This window comes from Zophobas morio, unplaced genomic scaffold (genome assembly GCF_036711695.1).
Source record: "Zophobas morio isolate AGI-343-1 ecotype UQ-CSIRO unplaced genomic scaffold, CSIRO_AGI_Zmor_V1 ptg000033l, whole genome shotgun sequence".
Taxonomy (NCBI): Eukaryota; Metazoa; Arthropoda; class Insecta; order Coleoptera; family Tenebrionidae; genus Zophobas; species Zophobas morio.
The window spans coordinates 2,387,237-2,410,535 of record NW_026972138.1 but is presented as its reverse complement, the minus strand read 5'-3'; the positions used below and the strand labels follow the sequence as shown (position 1 = coordinate 2,410,535).

Below are 23,299 nucleotides of genomic sequence, written 5' to 3'. Positions count from 1 at the left end.
TTCAAAATGAATGTTTATGAAAATTTTTTGTTTTTCGAGCACCGTAGAATATTAATTAATAATTATCTAAAGAGTTTTTAAGGATTTCGACCTCTAGAATTTATTTTTGGTTTCTTTTCTAAGAAAGTTCGTACCGGTTTTTACATTCCAGAATTTTTGGTGGATTTTTAGGCAATTTTTCCACAAGCTCAATTTCTCAATTTGAAATTTTATGGAATTTTTGCTTTGTTCAAGCACTGTCGAAAATTATCTAATAGGATTTTTTACAGATTAGGACCTCCCGGATTTATTTTCGGCTTCATCTCTTCGAAAATTTCTACCATTTTTCCAGAAAATGAATAATGAAATGAAGAAATACATAATACATTTTCCGATTTCTCAATTTTCAAATGCTTCAAGTTTTCAGATTTTTCAATTTTTGGACTCTTCAGTTGCTCAATTTTTGACGTTTCTAAATTTTTGATTTTTCAATTTCTGGTTTGATAGATTTTTTGTTTCTCATTTTTCGATTTTTCGACTTCTCAATTTTTCGATTTTTCAGTTTTTCAATTCTTCTATTTTTCGGTTTTGCAACCTTTCAATTTTAAGGTTTAGATTTTTCAGTTTTGAGATTTTTCAATTTCTCGAATCTTCAAAGTTTTCTTCCATTTCTCAATTTTTGGATTTCTGGATTTTTTCTTCTTCGATTTTTAGATTTCTCTGTTTTTCAATTTTTCAAGTTCTAAAACTGTAGGACCTGGTTTATACAAAGCGAATTAAAGTTAACTCGCGTCCGTTGCTAGGCAACATGCAGGTTTTAACTACTCACGGGCTCATTCGCTTTCTATAAACCGGCCCTAAATTTTTCGATTTTTCAGTTTTTAAATTTTTCAATTTTTCCAATTTCTAGATTAGATTTTTCAATTTTTTGATGTTTAAATTTGTCGATATTTCGATTTTTAGATTTTACGGTATTTAAATTTTTCTATTTCTCCATTTACCGAGATTTTTTGATTGTTCAATTTTTTTATTTTTCGTTTTTAAATCTCTTGATTTACCGTTCCTTCAAATTTTAAATTGTTCAATTTATCGTTTTTTCTAATTTAAAATTTTTCGATTTATCGTTTTTTTTTCAATTTTAAAATTTTTGAATTTTTAACTATTCAATTTTGATCTATTTCGATTTTTCCATCTTTTGATGTTTAGATTTTTTGATTTCTTGATTATTCAATTTCTTGATTTTTCGATTTTTTATTTCTTAGTTTTTCAATTTTTGGAACTGCTGGATTATATGTAGATTTTTCAATTTTTGAGGTATAGATTTCTCAATATTTCGATTTTTAAAATTTTTGATTTTCCGATTTTACGATTTTTAAATTTTTCGATTTTACAATTTTTCTATTTCTCCGTTTACCGAGATTACAATGTTTCGATTTTTTTATTGTTCAATTTTTCCATTTTTCGATTTTAAATTTCTTGATTTATCGTTCTTTCAAGTTTTAAAATTTTCAATTTAAAATTTTTCGATTTATAGTTTTTTTTTATTTTCGATTTTAAAATTTTTCAACTTTTTTTTGGCCTATTTCGATTTTCCTGTTTTGATGTTTCAATTTTTCGATTTCTTGGTTTTTCAATTTCTTGATTTTTCGATATTTTATTTCTTAGATTTTTCAATTTTTCGAATTTCTAGATTATATGTAGATTTTTAAATTTTTTTATGTTTAGATTTCTCAATATTTTTATTTTTAAAGTGTTTGATTTTCCGATTTTACGGTTTTTAAATATTTCGATTTCTCCATTTATCGAGATTTCCATGCTTCGATTTTTTGATTGTTCAATTTTTCTATTTTTCGATTTTAAATCTCTTGATTTATCGTTTTTTCAAATTTATCGTTTTTCTTAATTTTAAATTTTTCGATTTTTAACGATTCGATTTTTCAATTTTGGCCTATTTCGATTTTCCTATCTTTTGATGTTTCAATTTTTCGATTTCTTGGTTTTTCAATTTCTTGATTTTTCGGTATTTTATTTCTTAGATTTTTCAATTTTTCCAATTTCTAGATTATATGAAGATTTTTCAATTTTTTGATGTTTAGATTTTTCAATATTTCGATTTTTAAAATTTTTGATTTCCGATTTTACGGTTTTTAAATTTTTAGATTTTACAATTTTTCTATTTCTCCGTTTACCGAGATTTCCATGTTTCGATTTTTTGATTGTTCAATTTTTCCATTTTTCGATTTTAAATTTCTCGATTTATCGTTCTTTCAAATTTTAAATTTTTCAATTTATCGTTTTTCTAATTTAAAATTTTTCAAGTTTTTAATTTTTAACTATTCAATTTTTTAATTTTGGCCTATTTCGATTTCCCTATCTTTCGATGTCGTGATTTTTTTATTTTTGGTCATTCAATTTTTTGATTTTTCGATTTTTCAATTTTTCGAATTGATGGATTATATGTAGATTTTTCAATTTTTTGATGTTTAGATTTCTCAATATTTCGATTTTTAAAATTTTTGAGTTTCCGATTTTACGGTTTTTAAATTTTTCGATTTTACAATTTTTCTATTTCTCCATTTACCGAGATATCCATTTTTCGATTTTTTGATTGTTCAATTTTCCTATTTTTCGATTTTAAATTTCTTAATTTATCGTTTTTTCAAATTTAAAATTTTTCAATCTATGGTTTTTCCTAATTTTAAATTTTTCGATTTATGGTGTTTTTTATTTGTAATTTTAAAATTTTTCAATTTTTCAGTTTTTAACTATTCGATTTTTAAATTTTGACCTATTTCGATTTCCCTATCTTTTGATATTTCGATTTTTTTATTTCTTGGTTTTTCAATTTCTTGATTTTTCGATATTTTATTTCTTAGATTTTTCAATTTTTTGATGTTTAGATTTCTCAATATTTCGATTTTTAAAATTTTTGAGTTTCCGATTTTACGGTTTTTAAATTTTTCGATTTTACAATTTTTCTATTTCTCCATTTACCGAGATTTCCAATTTTCGATTTTTTTATTGTTCAGTTTTCCTATTTTCTGATTTTAAATTTCTTAATTTATCGTTTTTTCAAATTTAAAATTTTTCAATTTCTCGTTTTTCCTAATTTTAAATTTTTCGATTTATAGTTTTTTATTTCCAATTTTAAAATTTTTCAATTTTTCAATTTTGACCTATTTCGATTTCCCCATCTTGTGATGTTTCGATTATTTGATTTCTTGGTTTTTCAATTTCTTGATTTTTCGGTTATTCAGTTTTTAGATTTTTCAATTTTTTATGTTTAGGTTTCTCAATACACGTTTCGATTTTTCGTCTCGGTTTGAGATTTTTCGGTTTTTCAATTATTGGCTTTTTTAAATTTTTGATAGTTTGATTTTTCAATTCAAAGCAAAAATCGATTGATTCTGATCATTTTTTGGCGGTGGAATAGTGATAATAATGACACGGTATTTGTTTGCAGGCAACAATTGCTCAATTGTACCTGCTCACATTGATAACAATGGCAACTCCGCACCACCTACTCAAGCTGATAACCGCAGAAAGTTATAGGAGTATATTTTTGCATGAAGGCGCAAAGTTGATCAAATCTACACATAATGTTAATTCGTTTGTTCGCATTAATGGGGTTCGTACTGTTTAATTGTTCAAACGATTTATGGATACTTAAGTAACCTCGTAGTAGACCGTAAAAGTGTTATATGTGACTAATATTGCAAGAAATGGCATTGATCGAATACTTGCTTTAATTTGAAAGGCGAAGAAATAATAACTGAAACGGAAATTTACTACCCAGTTAAAAAAAATAGCTGTTCGCAGCAGTCTTTACCTTGGTTTTATTTATATCGTGTTTAAAATTTTATGATGTAAGTTTATTTTCTATGGTGGTTTTATTGTCACAAGTTTTATTATTGTACCTTTAACAACTTACTCATTATTTACTACTCAATGCCAAGTCAATATTTTACATAATTGCATCGATTTATCATTTTTTGCTGCTTTTTTATAAAACGAAAAAGTTAAACTAAGCCACGCCCACCCACCCGTTCTCTATTTTTTTTCTTCTGAAATATGAAATTAATCTTACAGCAAATAGAATATCGAAAAAATTACGATTCGCACACGGATTATATACTTTTTCCCGCCCACCCACCCCGCCTCCATTTCAGTGAATCATGTTATTTAGCGTGATTGAAAGATGGGTTTTATACTGCACACAAATAAAATCGTTAGAATGATAACAGCGCGAGTGGGCGGGGCTAGTATCTGGTAAGATAAGACTGGTTTTGGTAAATGACATATCGTCTAAGAAGACAAAGGGTGGGTGGGCGGGGCTAATACTTGTTCATAAGACTAGAAAAAAGCTCAACTTCGCCCCTTTCTCCATTTCACTGACTTATTTTATTTAGTGTAAATCCGGAATTGAATTTTATTTTGACAGGAGGAAGAATCTAAGATTTAAAACAAAGTCGTTAATTCGTTAGTGACTTGGAAAAAATGACAGCGCAGTCTTTAATAAGAAAAAGGGGAATTAAAACCACTTCAGCTGTCAACGTTAATTCTTTTGAAATTAAAAGAAATATATATTTTTAAACAGAATATTTTTTATTTTTTTGGATTTTTTTTTAAATCAGAAATTTTTGAATATCCTCCCGGATTAAAATTTCTGCTCGACAATTTTCGAAATTTAACGAAAAATATTTTCTTATAGATTTCGATCTCCAGAAGTTAGTTTTTGCCCCATTTGTTCGATGGCTGCTCCCATTTTTCCAGAATCGCTCACTAAAATATAGAAATTTTTTGGATTTAAGCACGATCAGCACGACGAAATCTATATGCCAGAATTTTTTGGTAATCTTTTGGCAACTTTTTCAAAAACAAAATTTTTTCAGTACCTCCCCTATGAAAATTTCGGCCTATTTTCAACAATTTTCAAAATTAACTAAAGATTTTTTTTTAAGACTTTTACCTGCGGAATTCAGCTCCTAAAATATTGCAATTTATTGGATTTAAATAATATATATATCAGATTTTTTTGGGAATTTTTTGAAGTTTTTCAAAAATTTTGGTCAATTTTAGACAATTTTTTAAATTTAACGAAACACTTTTCTTGTAGGTTTTGACCTCCAGAAGTTAGTATCGGCCTCATTTATTCCATAATTTCCACCATTTTTCCATAATCGGTCACTGAAATATGGCGATTTTTTTATTTAAAAAAAATATATTTTTTCAGATTATTTCTAAATCTTGCACCGGGAGCATGAACACGCTATATGTTTGGAATCAGCACGAGGAAATCTACACATGAAAATTTTTTGGGAATTTTTTCAAAAGCAAAATTTTTCAATACTGTCCCCTAAGAAAATTTCGACTAATTTTCTACAATTTTTGAAAAATAACTAGAAAACCAGAAGTTAGTTTCGGCCTCATTTTTTCGATTGCTTCAACCATTTTTCCAGAATCGCCCATGTCTATACTGCAAATTTTTGGATTAAAAAAAAAAATCAAACAGTTTTTTTTTTAATAATATTTTTAAATCTTGCAGTGAGAGCATAAACACACTACATTTTTAGAATCAGCGCGACGAAATCTCCATCACAAAATGTTTTTGGCAATTTTTTCAAAAACAAAATTTTTCAAAAGCCTCCATGAAAATTTCAGACAATTTAATATAAAATATAACTAAAGACACTTTCTTGTAGATTTTGACCTCCAGAATCGGCCTCATTTATTCGATAATTTGCACCATTTCTCCATAACCGGCCACTAAAACATGGTAACTTTTTTGATTAAAAAAAAATTGTTTTCAAGTAGAATGTCTCTAGATCTTGTACCGGGAGCATAAACGTGCTATATTTTTGGAATCAGCATGACAAAATCTACATATGAATTTTTTTTTAGGAATTTTTTCAAAAAATAAAATTTTTAATACTTTCCCCTATAAAAAATTGCGCCAATTTAGCAAATTTTTGGATTAAAAAATAATAATAAAACCGAATATTTTTAAATTTTGCATCGAGAGCATAACACACTATATTTTTAGAATCAGCACAACGAAATCTACATTCTAAAATTTTTTTTGCAACTTTTTCAAAAACAAAATTTTTCAATATCCTCTGAAAATCTAACTAATGACATTTTCTTGTAGATTTTAACCTCCAGAAGTCAGTTTGGACCTCGTGCCATCGGTAGCTTGTACCATTTTTTGAGAATCGTACTATGAAATACTGCAATTATGTATTTGGAGTAAGAAAAACCGAATATTTTTAAATCTTTCACCTAGGGCATAAATACACTATATTTTTTGAACCAACACGGAAATTTAGGTGAGACTTTTTTGGGATTTTTTTCAAAGGCAAATTTTCCACTACTCTCCACTATAAAAATTTCAGGTAATTTTCAAAAATTTTTGAAATTTTCTTATAGACTTCGACCTCCAGAATTCAGTTTCGTTCTCATGTCTTCTACAGTTCCTAACATTTTTCCAGAATTGCGAACTAAAATATTGCAATTCTGTAGATTAAAAAAAAATATATATTTTTTCAAACCGAATATTTTTAAGTCTTACAACAACAGCATAAACACGCACTGTTTTAACAGTCACCACGACGAAATCAACATCCCAGATTTTTTGGGGGAATTTGTTGACAATTTTTTCACATGCAAAATTTTTTAAATTTTCAAAAGTAAAATTGTTCAAAAATTCTGGCCAATTTTAGACAGTTTTTGAAATTTAACCAAATACATTTTCTTATAGATTTTGATCTCCACAAGTTAGTTTCGGCCTCACTTATTCCATAGTTTCTAAAATTTTTCCAGAATCGATCACTGAAATATGGCGATATTTTTGACTAAAAAAATATTTCTTATAAACAGAATATTTTTAAATCTTACACTTTGAGCATAAACACGCTATATTGTTGAATTAGCGCCACGAAATTTACATATGACACTTTTTTGTGAATTTTTTCAATACACTCCCCAAGGAAATTTTCGCCAATTTTCGAAATTTAACGAAAGCCATTTCCCATTAGAGATATATTTTTAAGTCTTCAACAACAGCATCACCACACACTGTTTTTAGATGTTTCCAGATTTTTTTTGGAATTTTTGACAATTTTCTCAAATGCAAAATTTTCATATTTTCAAAAGCAAGATTTTTCAAAAATTCTGGCAAGTTTTAGACGGTTTTTGAAATTTAACTAAACAATTTCTTATAAATTTCGACCTCCAGAAGTTAATTTCGGCCCCATTTTTTGGATTAAAAAAATATGTTTAAACAATATTTTTAAATCTTGCACCGGGAGCATAAACACTATATTTTTGGAATCAGCACGACGAAATCTCCTTATTTTCGAAAATTTTTGAAATTTAACGAAAGAACTAGAAGTTAGTTTCGGCCCCATTTTTTCGAATTGTTCACTGAAATATTGCAAATTTTTTAATAAAAAAAATCACAGGACTATTTTTACATCTTGCACTCTCAGAGCATAAACATGCTATATTTATGGTCTCAAAAACATAAAAAATCTGTGGTGTAACATAACATGTTTATTAAATCACATCACAGATTTTTTTTCAAACGCAAATTTTTTCAAAATTTCGAAAGCAAAATTTTTCAAAAATTCTGGCCAATTTTAGACAGTTTTTGAAATTTAACTAAAGACATTATTTTATAGTTTTTAATATCTCCACAAGTTAGTTTCGGCCTCATTTTTATTCGATAATTTTTACCACTTTTACAGAAGCGACCACTTTTTGACGATTTTTTGGCCTAAAAAATTTATTATTTACAAAGTATTTTTAGATTCAGCACGACAAAATTTACATATGAGACTTTTTTGGGGATATTTTGAAAACAAAATTTTTCAATACTCTCCGCTATAAAAATTTCGACCAATTTTCGTCAATTTTCTAAATTCAACTAAGGACATTTTCTTATAGATTTCGACATGCAAAATTCAATTTCGGTCTCATTTCTACGACAGCTTCTATCAATTTTTTTTTTCTCGAATCGCCAAATAAATATAGGAAATTTTTGGATTTAAAATACGAATATTTTGCAACAACATCATAAACACGCACTATTTTTAGATTTTTCCAGATTTTTTTTGGGAACTTTTTGACTATTTTTTTTAATGCAAAATTTTTCAAATTTTCAAAAGCAAGATTTTTCAAAAATGTTGGTAAATTTTAGACTATTTTTTTTTTTAATCTAACTGAACCATTTTCTTATAAGATTTGACCTCTAGAAGTTGGTCTCGGCCTCATTTTTTGGATTAAAAAAAATATTTTCAAACAGAATATTTTTAAATCTTGTGGAATATCAGCACCACGAAATTTACCTGAGAATTTTTTGGGAATTTTTTTAAAAGCAATTTCTTTCAATACTCCTCCATATAAAAAAATTGGGCCAATTTTCGACAATTTTTGAAATTCCACCAAAGAACTAGAATTAGTTTCGGTCCCATTTTTTCGATAGCGTCTACCGTTTTTCCTGAATTGTTCACTGAAATAATACAAATTTTTTGACTAAAAAAAAAACAAAAAATCAAAGGAATATTTTTAAATCTTACACTTTGAGAGCAAAAATACACTATGTTTTTGGAATCAGCACCTCGAAATCTATAGCCCAGAATTTTTTGGGGATTTTTTTGTTAACTTTTTGAAAAGCTGGATTCTTTCCATTTAAAAATTCGGCCAATTTTGAAATTTAATTAAATACATTTTCTTACAGACTTCGACTTGCACAATTCAGACTCAGCCTCATGTCTTCGATAGTTCCTGCCACTTTCCTAAAATCGCCAACTAAAATATTGCAGTTTTTTGGATTTAAAAATTTATATTTTCACACTGAACTTTTTAAGTTCTGCAATGACAGTATAAACACGCAACGTCTTTGGAATCAACTATTCGAAATCTACATCCCAGATATTTTTGGACATTTTTCGTTAATTTTTTTAAACGAAAAATTTTTCAATAATTTGGCCAATTTTAGACAGTTTTTGAAATTTAACCAAAGACATTTTCTTACATATTTTGACTCCCAGAAGTTAGTTTCGGCCGCATTTTTCCAAATTTAGCGAATTAAATATTTCAGTTTTTTTCGATTGTTTTTCAAGCAGAATCTTGCACCGGACAATTTTCGAAATTTAACTAAATTTTTTGGATTAAGAAGAAAATTAAACCGAATATTTTTAAATTAATCTTTCACCTAAGGCAGAAATACGCTACTTTTTTAGAATCGACACGTCGAAATCTACAGCCCAGAATTTATTAGGAATTTTTGGTCAACTTTTTCAAAAGTAAAATTGTTCCCCATGAAAATTTCACTCAATTTTCGAAATCTAACGAAAGATGTTTTCTTATAAAATTCGACCTCCAGAATTTACTTTCAGCCTCATTTCTTCGATGGCTCCCGGTATATATTTTTCTAGAATCGCAACTGCAGTTTTTTGGATTTAAAAATATATATAGATATTTTCACACCGAATATTTTTAGGTTTTTCAACGACAGCATAAACCTGCAATGTCTTTGGAAGCAGCTCTTCGAAATCTACAACCCAGATTTTTTGGACATTTTTCAATTTTTTCAAATTCAAATGCAAAATTTTTCAAATTTTCAAAAGAAATTTTTTTTTTAATTTTGCCCAACTTTAGTTTTCAAAAATTAACGAAAGACATTTTCTTATTGATTTCGACCTCCAGAAGTTAGTTCAGCTCAGAATTTTTTGGAAATTTTTTGTCAGCTTTTGCAAAAGCAAAATATTTCCCCATGAAAATTCCGCTCAATTTTTATTTTTAAAAATATTTTCTTATAGATTTCGACCTCCAGACGTTAGTGTTGGCCTCATTTTTTCGATGGCTCCAACCATTTTTCCAGAATCGTCGACCGAAGTATTGCAATTTTTTAGATTAAAAAATAATAAGACATAATAATAATAAAAAAATATATTTTCAACCAAAATATTTTTTAAAATTTTGCACCGGGAGCATAAACATGCCGTGTTTTTGGAATCAGCATGGCGAAATCAGTATGCCAGAATTTCTTGGTACTTTTGGCAACTTATTCAAAAGCAAAATTTTTCAATACTCTGAAAATTTCGCATAATTTTCGACAATTTTTGAAATTTAACTAAAGACATTTGCTTAAAGATTTTGACCTCCAGAAGGTAGTTTCGGCCTCATTTATTCGATAGTTTCTACCATTTTTCCAAAATCGCCTTCTTGAATAAAAAAAAAAAAAATTTAAATCGAATATTTTTAAATCTTGCTTTCGGTTTTTGTCGTTTCTTTGAATCTTGTTAGAAATGCGTCTGAAACTACTGAACCAATTACTTCAAGATTTTAATTGTACCTTCAGATTAATTTGGAGACAGTCAAAATACATTTTCTATGTTCATCCTCTTCAAAAAACTGCTGACGTCACACAAAATATTTTTAAATAAATCTCTTTTGGAAAGTGCAGCACGCCATACTTTTATAGCTGTGATTTAACCATTTTTAACTTTATGTACACCATTTATTTGAAAATAAAATAAAATTAAATCATGTGTTGAAGTATTGTTGGTTGCCTATCAGACAAACTTGTATTTTCTATTCTAGTTTTGTTCCTCATTAATTTGGAGTAGACATTCAAATAAAAATAAATTATTTAAACATTCAAACTACTTATAATGATAAATTTCTTGTTATTTATTACCCGTGAATATTTATTTGCTTTACTATCAACATTTTTTTAAATATGACATGAATAATAATAAATTGACAGTTTTTTGAGATTTCTAAATTTCCGAAAAAATGATTAAACGTAGTATTTATATATGTTAAGTATTTAATTTTACCAAGTTATTTTGTTCCGGTTTCCTGTCCAAGTAGACACACAGTAATTCTAGTTCCAACTTCCTAGTTATATCGCGTAAATTTGAATAAACATTTTAACACACCTTCTGATAATAGCACGACTACCTGTTGTTGGGGCATTAACCCCAAAACATCTTTCAATAAGTAAATTAAACCGGACATTTATAGCAAAAATCAATAGAATCCATCAAAGAAAATAACAGGGTTAATACCTGCACCTAATAAGATCCACTTCCGCGTTCCCAATCTTTTGAAAAGTTAAAAATAACCCCTTTGAACTAAGTCAATTACAAAACATTTGATATTAAGAGCCTTAAAACTCTCATAAATCTCACAACTCGTCCGTCAACTGTTGTCTACAATTAACAATCACCATTAAGCCGCTTTACGAGAGGAAGCGCCAAACGGAAGTGCACCAAAATAATACGACTGAAATAGACCCTTTTTTTCGTCGATCGATGCGTTGACGTGACGCTGAAAATCGATCGCGTTTTTTAGCGACTCGGACGTTTTTAATTACCACACACCACAACCTGTCATTATCTCATACATTTTTTATTACAAGACCGGGAATAGGTGGTGACTCACCTCTTTGAGTTTTTTTCCGATGTGTAATTCCCGAGCAAACTCGCCCAGTCGCGCAAGCCTCCACTATCATCAAGTTCCGCTTTTCTTATCAGGGTGTCGTCCAAAGAGAGAAAACCGTGATTATGGTTGTCGTTCCTTAAAAATTAAATTATTAAAAAATACAAAAATTGGGTTTGGAAATTTAGTGGTGTGCTTACTTGTCGTCCTCCACGCCACTGCTTTGACTGTAGTCGTAGTCCATCATCAAGTCGTCGCTGGCGATGCTCTCACATGGTGATAAAGTGTCTAAAGAGCCGGTTCTACTATGGAGCGATTTTTTCTTCCTTGAGGAGATTGGACTCCCATCAACCCCCAAAAAAGTCCGTCTTTTGGGTTTCGGGGTGGAGTCTACCATTGTGTTGGTACTTTCTGAGTTATTTTGGGAAATGCTGAACCCGTCATTGGTTGCTACTAGAGTGTCTTCAAAAACCAGGGCCGGCTGATCGGCAATTTCGTCATCAATCAGAAAGTCGTCTTTCCCGTCTGACAACGACAACGAGTTCGAAATGTTCGTGGGGGTTCCAGGACTCGGAGGAGTTAGCTTCTCGTTAATATCTTTAGAATTAGAAGAGCTTCGGTTTAGCTTCTTCTTGAGTATTTCTTCAGACTCTGAGTAACTGATCAAACTATCAACAGGCGACGTTTCGTCGTCCAGCATCAAGCTCGAATTACTGGCGGCGGCAACAGCGGCGAATTTCGGATCCTCGATTGTCAACAACATGCTCTTAATATCCTTGGGGGAGTTCAAGGACGCGTTCATCAAATTCTGGATGGTCGCCGCGATATCCGGGACCGTATTTACAGGAGGTTGGTCCTTCTCTTTACTCTCGTCGCTCGAACTTATCGAAAAACTCACTTCGTCCGCCATGGCTTCGCCCCCATGTGCCCACTCGTGCTCGTCCGAGCTCGGCGGACTCGAATCGTCCTTCACCGCCGGCTTCGACTTCAGGAACTTGTGCGCGCTCGACTTTATGAAAGTTTTCTCGCTCCTAAACTTATCCTTGAACGTTTTCTCCTCGTCGGCGTAGTCGTCGCTGAAACCCTCCGACGACGTCACCGAAATTTTCCGCCTGTTGTCGTCGAGGTGCCTCTGGTACTCCCGAGCTTTCTCGCGAACGAAACCGGAGGTGTAGAAGTTCCTGGAAAAAACTGTTGGGGTGTTTGTGGTAATGGTTGGGGGGTACGTACCCACGGGAATTGTCCGCTGTGCTGAAAGCACTAGGCAACTGAGGCAAAGGCGCGCAACTTTCGGACGAGTCGTCGAGGTCTCGCACGTCGAAGGTGTTGCCGGATTTGACGATTTCGAGGTTCCGGGTTTTGTGGAAACTGCGGCGGGCGCCGTAGGTCGGGGAGGAGTTTAAGCGTTCCACGCCGGGCATGGTTTCGGCGCTGAATTGGCTGCCGACGCCGGAGTCTTCGGTTAAAGAGCCCTCTTTGGAGGAGTTGTCTTCGTGGTAGGCTATTCGGCGGTTGTTGTTTGCGAGGGTTTTGGCGGTTTTGGTTTCTATGACGCGGATGGGTTCAGGGCGGGGGAGTTGGGTCGACTGGAGCATGAATTTTTCGGCCTGGAAAAAAAACGATTTGAAATAAACTGAAGTTATTAAAAACGAATCAATGTATCGATGTGGTGTTTTATTATGGATGGGTTTTCATGGGGGTCACGTACGACAATAACAAAGTCCGGAAGTGTGTCCATAACTTACAAAATGTCGGCGATGAGATGATTAATTAATGTACGTCAGCATAAAATTTATTTCAACTTGATTCCATTTAGTTTTGGATTTTTTTTATTCTTAATTTCTTGCATTAAAAAAAAAGATAAATAGAGTAAATTCAAAGGGAACGGGGTCCGTACAAGTGCCAACACTATGAAATATATATATTATATATTTTTTCGAAAAATTGAAAAATCAAAAAAAGAAAAATCAAAAAACCTAAAATTTTAAAAATTGAAATATTGAAAAATCCCAACTGTAATGTCGAAAAATTTTAAAAGCAAAACTTCCAAAAATTGAATAATTAAAAAGTCCAACTCAACTGAATGAAGAAATTGAAAAAAAAAGAAATCGAAAATTTTAAAAATCGACAAAAATTGAAAAACCGAAAAATCTAAAACCGAGAAGTCGAAAAATCGAAAGATCGAGACATAAAAATTGAACTGAAAAATCTAAACTTAAAAAAAAGATTAATAGAAAAATTGAAACCAACCCAACTGAACCAAAAAATAAAAAAATACGAAAAATTCTAAATCTTCAAAGTAAAAAAAAATTTTTAAATCTAAAATTAAAGAATCGAAAAATTGAAAAATGAAAAATTGAACATTTTAAAAATCGACAAAAATTGAAAAACCGAAAAATCTTAAACCGAGAAGTCGAAAAATCTAAAGATCGAGAAATAAGAATATCAAAAAGGTGAAAAATTAAAAATTCGAAAAACTGATAAATCAAAAAACCCGAAATCGAATAAGCTGAAATTTAAAAAATCGAAATATGAAAAATTCAAAAATTGAGGAATCGAAAAATTAAAAATTGAGAAATTGAAAAATCCCAGAACTAGAATATCGAAAAATTGGAAAATCGAAAAAGTAAATACTGAGAAATGGAAAAATTAAAAAGTTGAAGATATGAAGAAGTCGAAAATACAAAAAAAAGAAAAATGGACAAATCAACAATCAAAAATTTAAAAAATTGAAAATTGAAAAAGTGAAAAATATAGAATTTAAAAATTCGAAAAACAGAAAAATCGAATAACCGAAAACCCTAAAATTTAAAAAATTTAAATACTGAAAAGTCGAAACTTGAGGAATTGAAACACCAAAAATTGACAAATTAATAAATCCCGTAACTAGAATTTATGTCGAAAAATTGGTAAATCGAAAAATTAAAAAATCGAGAATTTGGAAAATCGAAAAACCGAAAAGTAAAAAAACCAGAAATTGAAATAAATTCGAAAAATTAAAAAAAAAATACCTAAAAAAATCAATAAATCAAAAAATTGAAACCAACCCAACTGAACCAAAAATCTGAAAAAACGAAAAATTAAAAATTTGAAAACCCGAAAAATATAAAATCGAAAGATCGAGCTCGAAACACCGAAAAAGTCAAAAATCTAAAATTAAAAAAATCGAAAAATTTAAAAACTGAGAAACCGAAACATCAAAAAAGGGATAAAATTGAAAAAATGGGAAAGTAAAACCAAGAAATAGAAAAATCGAAAAGTTTATTCATTTTGAAAATCAAAAAACCGAGATAACAAGAAATCAAAAATACAAAAAATCGAAAATCTAAAATTTTAAAAATCGAAAAATTGAAGAATCAAAGAAACGAGAAGAATCGAAAAACTGAAAAATTGGGAAAATGATAAATTACAAAACTGAAATGTCGAAAAATTGGAAAATCGAAAAATTTAAAGATCGAGGAATCGAGGAATTAAAATATCGAGAAATCGAAAAATTAAAAATAGAACTTAAAAAAATGAAAAATCGAAAAACTAAGCAAGTGAAAAATCGAAAAAACGGGAAAATGGACAATCGAAAATCAGGAAATTGGACAACCGAAAAATCGAAACATAGAAATCTCGGTAAATCGATAAATTGAACCACAAAATTGAAAAAATAAAAAATCAAAAACTTTAAAAATCGAATAATTGAAAACCGAAGAATCTAAAATCGTGAAGTCGAAAAATCGAAAACATCGAGATCGCAATATTTTAAGAATCAAAAAATCTTAGATATCAAGAAGTCGAAAATAAAAAAAATCGAAAAATGGAAAAATCAAAAATGGAAAAATCAAAAATCGAAAAATTGAAAAATCAAAATGAAAAACCTAAAATTGAAAACATCGAAATATTGAAAAATTGTTGAGAAATCGAAATGTTGAAAAATTTTTGAGAAATCGAAAAATTGAAAATTTGAGAAATTGAACAATCGCAAAATCTAAACGTCCAGAAATCGATACAAAAAAGTAAAAAACATAAAATTTAAAAATCGAAAAACATTGAAATAAAAACTCGAAACAGCAAACAATTAGATTTCGAAAAAACGAAAATATGAAAAATTGAAATACAAAATTTAAAAAAGTCGAAATTTTGAAAAATCCCGTAACTGGATTGTCGAAAACTCAGGAAATTGGAAAACCGAAAAATCTAAAACAGAGAAATCTAAAACCGAGAAGTTCAAAAACTGAAGGATCGAGAAATCGGATAACCAAAAAATTAAAATTTCGAATAACTGAAAAATCAAAAAAACGAGAAATGGAAAACCTAAAATTTAAAAAATTGAAAACTGAAAAATCGGAAAACTAAGGAATTGAAAAACTAAAAATTGAGAAATTAATAAATTCCGTAACTAATGCCGAAAAATTGGTAAATCGAAAAGTTGGGAAATCGAAAATTTGGAAAATCGAAAAACCGAGAAATCGAAACATCAAAAGATGGAGACATCGAAATAAATTCGAAAAATTAATAAAAAAAAAATACCTTAAAAAAATGAAAACCCGAAAAATATAAAATCGAAAGATCGAGAAATCGAAACACTAAAAAAGTGAAAAATCTAAAATTAAAACATCGAAGAATTGAAGTAAATCGAAAAATTGAAAAACCGAAACATCAAAAATCAAAAAATTGAAAAATGGAAAAGTAAAAACCGAGAAAAGAAAAAATCGAAAATTTGATTCATTTTAAAAATCGAAAAACCGAGATATCAAGAAATTAAAAACACAAAAAATCGAAAAATTAAAAAATCAAAAAAACGAGAAAAATCGAAAAACTGAAAAATTAAGAAAACGAAAAATTGGAAAATCGAAAAATTAAGCAACATCGAAAAGTTGGAAGATTGAAAAACCGAAAAATCTAAAACCGAGAAGTTGAAAAATCGAAACATCTAGAGATCGCAATATTTAAGAATCAAAAAATCTAGATCTCAAGAAATCGAAAATAGGAAAAATCAAAAATGTAAAATTAAAAATCGAAAAATTGAAAAGTCAAAAAAAAGAGAAATTGAAAAACTTAAAAGTTTAAACATCGAAATATTGACAAATCGCAAAATTAAATGCCGAAAAATTCAAAAGCCGAAAAATCCAAAAATTTAAACATCGAGGAATTGAAACATCAAAATATCGAGAAATCGAAATACCCCAATATCAAAAAATTGAAAAATCCGGAAATTAGACAATTGAAAACTCGAAACATCCAGAAATCGAAATATAAAAAAGTAAAAAATCTAGGCTTAAAAATCGACAAATCTTGAATTAAAAAAATTGAAAAAGTAAAAAAAAAATAGATTTCAAAAAAACGAAAATACAAACAATTGAAAATATAACAATTTTAAAAAATCGAAATATTGAAAAATCGGAAAATTGAGGAATCAAAAAACTGAAAAATTGGGAAATTGAAAAATTGGAATACCTAGAAATCGAAACATCAAAAGATCAAGAAATCAAAGTACCCCAAATTCGAAACATTAACAATTGAAAAATTTTAAATTAAAAAAAATCGATAAATCGAAAAATTGGAACCAATCCAACTGAACCAAAAAAAAATGAAAAAACCATACTCAAACATACATAAATTTAAAATTTTAAAAGTAAAAAAAATGAAAACCCGAAATATCGAGATAATGAAACACCAAAAAAAAAAGTGAAAAATCTAAAAATTGAAGAACCGAAGAATTAATTTGAAACATCAAAAAGTAAAAATCGAAAACACAAAAAACAGAAAAATGGAAAAATCGAAAAATCGAAAATTTAAAACCTCGAACCACAAAACTGAGAAATCGAAAAACTGAAAAATTGAGAAATTGAAAAATCCCAAAACTAAAATGTTGAAAAATTGGAAATCGAAAGATTGGAAAATTGAAAATGGAGAAATGGAAAAATTAAACATAAAGGAATCGAAACATCAAATATCCCAAAATCGAAATATTAAAAATTAAACAATAGAATACTTAAAAAAAACTGATACATAGAAAAATCGGGACATTGAGCAATTGAAAAATCGGGAAATTGGACAAACGAAAAATCGATTCTCGATAAATCCAGAAATGGATACATTGAAACCAAAACAACTAAACCAAAAAATTGAAAAAATAAACTCAAAAATTTAGAATATCGAGAAAATGAAATATTAAAAAGTGAAAAATCTAATAAAATCGAAAAATGTTAAAAATCGAAAAAGTAAAAAATGATATCGAAGTCAAAAAGTAGATTAACTTTAAAAATCTAAAAAACAAGAATAGATGTCGATAAATCGAAAAATGGAAAAATCGTAAAACTGGAGAATAAAAAAAACAGAAATTGAAAAACCTAAAATTTAACCGAAATATTGAAAAACCGAAAACTTGTGGAATCGAAAAACTGAAAAATCGGGAAATTGCAAAATGCTATCGAAAAATTGGGAGATCGGAAAATTGAACAATCGAAACATCGAAAAATTGGAAAATCGAAAAGTCCAAAAATCGAAAAACCGAGAAATCGAGAAATCGAAAAATCGGGAAATCAAAAAATTAAAATATTGAAAAAATGAAACTTCCAGGAATCGATAACATCAAAAAGATGGAGAAATCGAAATAACCCCAAATTGGACTTAAAAAAATCGAGAAATTGAAATACTGAGACAAAAGCAACTGAACCAAAAAATTAAAAAAAAAGCCAAAATTTTAAATAATGAAAAATTGAAAAACCAAAAAATCTAAAACCTAGAAGGCGAAAAGTCGAAAGATCGAGAAATCGAAACATCCAAAAAGTTAAAAATCTAAAGTTTAAAAATTCCAAAAATTTAATCGAAAAACTGAAAAAAACGAAACACCAAAAAATCGAAAAATTGAAAATTCTAAAATTAAGAAAATCGAAAAATTAAAACGAAAAAAAGAAAATCGAAATTGTAAAAATCAAAAAATCGAAAAACTGTAAAGTGAAAAAAGTCGAGAAATTGAATAGCCTCAAATTTAAAAAACCGAAATATAGAAAAATCCTTAAACTAGAAAAACTGAAAACTCGAAACATCGAAAAATTGTAAAGTCGAAAGCCGAAAACTCGAAATTGAATAATCAAAAAATAGAAACACCGAAATTGCGATAATTGAAAAATCAAAGTTCTGAAGAATCGAAAAACTGAAAAATTGAGAAACCGAAACATCAAAAAAGTGAAAAATTGAAAAATCGAAAAAGTAAAAATCGAGAAATGGAAAAATCGAAAAGTTGATTCCTTTTAAACATCGAAAATCTGAGATGTCAAGAAATTGACAATATGAAAAACTGAAAATGTAACATTTTAACAAAATCAAAAAATGAAAAACCGGGTTAATTGAAAATGCCATTGAAAAATTGGGAGATCGGAAAACTAAACAATCGAAACATCGAAAAAATAGAAAATCGAAAAAAAAATTGAAAAATTGAAAAATCCAAAAATCTAAAATAAAAAAATTCAAAAATTGAAAAATCGAAATAGTATCTAGAATAAAAATCATGGAAAAAGTGGACAGTCTAAAAGACGAAAAATTTTAAAACTAAAGGGTCGAAATATTAAAAAAGCCCAAAACTGAAATATCGAAAAATTGACAAATTGAAAAAAAATTTAATCAAAAACCAGATAATTCGAAAAATTGAACGGAATACATTTTGGTTAACGGTTACAAAGCATTCGATTTTGCAATTTCAAGGTTAAATTGTAGAATGTTGTTACATAATTTTGTTTTTTTTTTTTTAAATCTGATACTTAGTGTAAAAAAACTAAGACGAATCTAGAAACCACATGTGGAACAGTAGATTAATTTATAAAAAAAAAAATGAAAATAACCAGTTGCCCGATGGACTCGATTACAATTCTTCCTTACATAGCTTACTCTCGCGAAATAAAAAAAAAACAGAAACGAAACCCACAATTCCAAAATTCGATTGAAACTTATTTGACGTAACATCGTTATTTCCACCCCCAACAACAAACCAAAACCTCATTCCACGCAATCGATCCCAACAGAATCCCATTCCCCATCCCCCACACCAAACTCTCATTACCTGCGGCGGACTAATCCCGTTCTTCGTCATCCTATTCTTGTTACTGTCCACCACCACGCCCACCACCCCCTTGCCCTTCTGGTTGGCGGAGTTGCTCTTCACCCTGGCAACGTTATTGTTGCACAACTCGATGGGGGCGTTGTTCAAATCGGAAACTTTATGCAGCCTGTTGGCCTGGGGTTGTCTGAAGCCGAACCGATTGACTCTCGTCGCGATGCCCTCCTTCTTCGGGGGCATCAGCCTCGGCGTCGAACGGGCGGTAGGCGCTATGTTCGCGGTAAGTGGTTCAGTGTCACTGTGTCCGTTGCCATTTCTGTCTATGATATCCGCGTTGGCAAGCCGCCGAGCTGCATTCGAGTTGGATGCAATCGACGGCGCGGTGGTGGGACGACGCTTGAAACCGAAAGACGTCGCGACGCCTTTGCTGTGGAGGGGGGGCTTTTTCGGCAGGTCTTTGTCCTCGTCGCCCGGACTCTGGAATGAAGAGAGAGTTTTATTGAGGGTCGAATTGTGGTGATTTGGGGAATTGGGTTTAGGTGCGAGGAGGGTTATTTCGGTGATGGGGTGGAGGTTGTTATCTAAATGGGAAAATGATAGTGGATGGGGTGAGATTGAAATGGGGTTATGGAAGAACGGAGAGGGTAATGGATGGGAGTCGGAACAATTATTGGTGAAATGTCGAAAGGGGTGCCTAAGTTATGGTTCATTTTTAATAGAGATAACAAATTATGGTTCGTGAAATTATGGATTCAAAGGACGAAAAGTGTAAAAAATACGTATTTTTCGCTTATTGGTCTTAATTAATTATTTAGTTTCCTTTTATTTATTATCTGCCTATCTTCTATGTATTCTGAAAAAATTATCATTTCTCCAGTCTAGTAATCGAGTTTCATGTTTTCTCGACGTTTCATGACCTCTAGAGAATGAAAAAAGTAGTCGCCCGTTTTCGTCTGTCGTCTGTTTCAATCTTTATTAGAGACATAATCTCCGAAACTACTGGACCAATTGTTGCCAATTTTTTTATGTATATTAGGAATATAATATCATATAGACATCAAAAGGCTAACTAAAATTTAGATAATCATCCCCACCACCAATGGGATGACCTCATCTCCAAAATTTACATTTTTTTTTTATTTAATAAGGTAAGATACTCCTGTACTTGTGATTTATGAATCCGTATTGAGTTTTCATCGTAGACATCCAAATTTTTGAAAAAAAAAATCAAAATTGTAAAACAATATTTTGCAATTTTTAACTTTGAAACTGCTAAACGTTTATGGCAAAATCAAAACTTATAGTTTTTCGTTTTTCCTTTTGCTTCGATTTTACAATTTTTTAATTTCACAATTTTTCGTTTTTTCAACATTAATTTTTTCAATTTCTCGATTTCCAAAATTTTCAATTTTTCGTTTACTCAGTTTTTCAGGTTCTTGATTTTTATTTCTCATTTTTCCGACTTTTTAAATTTCTTTTTCTGGTTTTTATATCACAATTTTTCGTTTATTCAACTTTTCAAATTTTCAATCATTGATTTTTTCATTGTTTCGATTTTCCTTTTTTGGAATTTTGCATTTCCAATTATCAGATTTTCCGATTTTTCGATTTTTCGATATTTCGTTTTTACAATATATGCATATTTTTCGTTTTTTCGTTTTTTCACTTTTTTCAATTTTTCAATATTTCGGTTTCATAATTTTTCGTTTTTTCAACATTAATTTTTCAATTTCTCGATTTCAAAAATTTTCAATTTTTCGTTTACTCAGTTTTTCAGGTTTTTGATTTTTATTTTTCATTTTTTCCATTTTTTAAAATCCTTTTTCTGGATTTTATATCACAATTTTTCGTTTATTCAACTTTTCAAATTTTCAATCATTGATTTTTCATTGTTTCGATTTTCCTTTTTAAAAGTTTTCAATTTTGCAATTTTGCATTTCCAATTAACAGATTTTCCGATTTCTCTATTTTTCGGTATTTCGTTTTTACAATATATGCATATATGTATTTCGTTTTTTCGTTTTTTCACTTTTTCAATTTTTCAATATCTCGGTTTCATAATTTTTCGTTTTTTCAACATTAATTTTTTCAATTTCTCGATTTCCAAAATTTTCAATTTTTCGTTTACTCAGTTTTTCAGGTTCTTGATTTTCATTTTTCATTTTTCCGATTTTTTTAAATTCTTTTTCTGGATTTTATATCACAATTTTTCGTTTATTCAACTTTTTAAATTTTTAATCATTGATTTTTCAATGTTTCGATTTTCCTTTTTAAAAGTTTTCAATTTTGCAATTTTGCATTTCCAATTATCAGATTTTTCCGATTTCTCTATTTTTCGATATTTCGTTTTTACAATATATGGATATATTTCGTTTTTTCAATTTTTTCAATTTTTCAATATTTCGGTTGCATAGTTTTTCGTTTTTTCAACATTAATTTTTTCAATTTCTCGATTTCCAAAGTTTTCAATTTTTCGTTTACTCAGTTTTTCAGGTTTTTGATTTTTATTTTTCATTTTTTCCATTTTTTAAAATTCTTTTTCTGGATTTTATATCACAATTTTTAGTTTATTCAACTTTTCAAATTTTCAATAATTGATTTTTCAATGTTTCGATTTTCTTTTTAAACGTTTTCAATTTTGCAATTTTGCATTTCCAATTATCAGATTTTCCGATTTCTCTATTTTTCGATATTTCGTTTTTAGAATATATGCATATATTTCGTTTTTTCGTTTTCTCAATTTTTTCAATTTTTCAATATTTCGGTTTCATAATTTTTCGTTTTTTCAAAATTAATTTTTTCAATTTCTCGATTTCCAAAATGTTCAATTTTTCGTTTACTCAGTTTTTCAGGTTCGTGATTTTTATTTTTCATTTTTCCGATTTTTTAAAATTCTTTTTCTGGATTTTATATCACAATTTTTCGTTTATTCAACTTTTCAAATTTTCAATCATTGATTTTTCAATGTTTCGATTTTCCTTTTTAAAAGTTTTCAATTTTGCAATTTTGCAATTTTGCATTTCCAATTTTCAGATTTTCCGATTTCTCTATTTTTCGATATTTCGTTTTTACCGTATGTGCATATATTTCGTTTTTTCGATTTTGCACTTTTTTCAATTTTTAAGTTTCTCAATTTTTAATTTATCTTTTTTTCAATTTTCGTTTCTTCAATTTTACAAGTTCTTGGTTTCCAATTTTTAGGTTTTTTAAAGTTTTCAATTTATACTTTTTCGTTTTTTCATCTTTGATTTTTCCAAAAAACGAAAAATTGCAAAATAAAAAAATGCAAAACTGCAAATCAAAAAATTGAAAAACCGAAAATTTGAAACACTGGAAAAATCGAAAAGTTGATTAATATTAAAAATCAAAAACCCAGATATAATAAATCGAAAATGAAAAATTTTAAAAATCGAAAAATTGAAAAATCCTAAAACTGAAAAATCATAAACTAACGAGAAATGTAAAAATTAAACGATCGAGAAGTCGAAATATTTGAACAATTAAAAATTAAAAATTTTAAACCTAAAAAAATAAAAAAAAATCGAGAAATTTAAGAAATCGAAATACTTATGTATTGAAAAACCGATAAATTGACGAATCGAAAAACTGAAAAATTGAGAAATTGAAAAGTCCCAAAATTGAAATGTCGAAAATTAGAAAATCGAACAATTGAACAATCGGAACATTAAAAAACTGGAAAACTGAAACGCTGAAAAGTCGAAAAATCAAAAAACCGAAAAAAAAACAAAAATTCGAAAAATTGAAACATTGAAACAAAAGATCGAGAAATCGAAAAAATCCAAGATCGAAAAATTAAAAAAAAAG

At 28.9% G+C, this 23,299-nt stretch overlaps 1 protein-coding gene across 7 annotated transcripts in view; it reads right to left on the bottom strand.

Annotated features, from left to right (window-relative positions):
* Positions 1-23,299, bottom strand: part of LOC135139719 (uncharacterized protein) — a 93,651-nt gene that overhangs the window by 28,795 nt on the left and 41,557 nt on the right. For all 7 annotated transcript variants that reach the window (XM_064070022.1, XM_064070023.1, XM_064070025.1 and 4 more), the window contains 4 exons: positions 19,478-19,951; positions 12,658-13,034; positions 11,628-12,608; positions 11,431-11,565 (listed from right to left, as the gene is read on the bottom strand). In XM_064070022.1, coding sequence (XP_063926092.1) covers positions 11,431-11,565; positions 11,628-12,608; positions 12,658-13,034; positions 19,478-19,951 — 1,967 coding nt within the window. The remainder of the gene's footprint in view (positions 1-11,430; positions 11,566-11,627; positions 12,609-12,657; positions 13,035-19,477; positions 19,952-23,299) is intronic.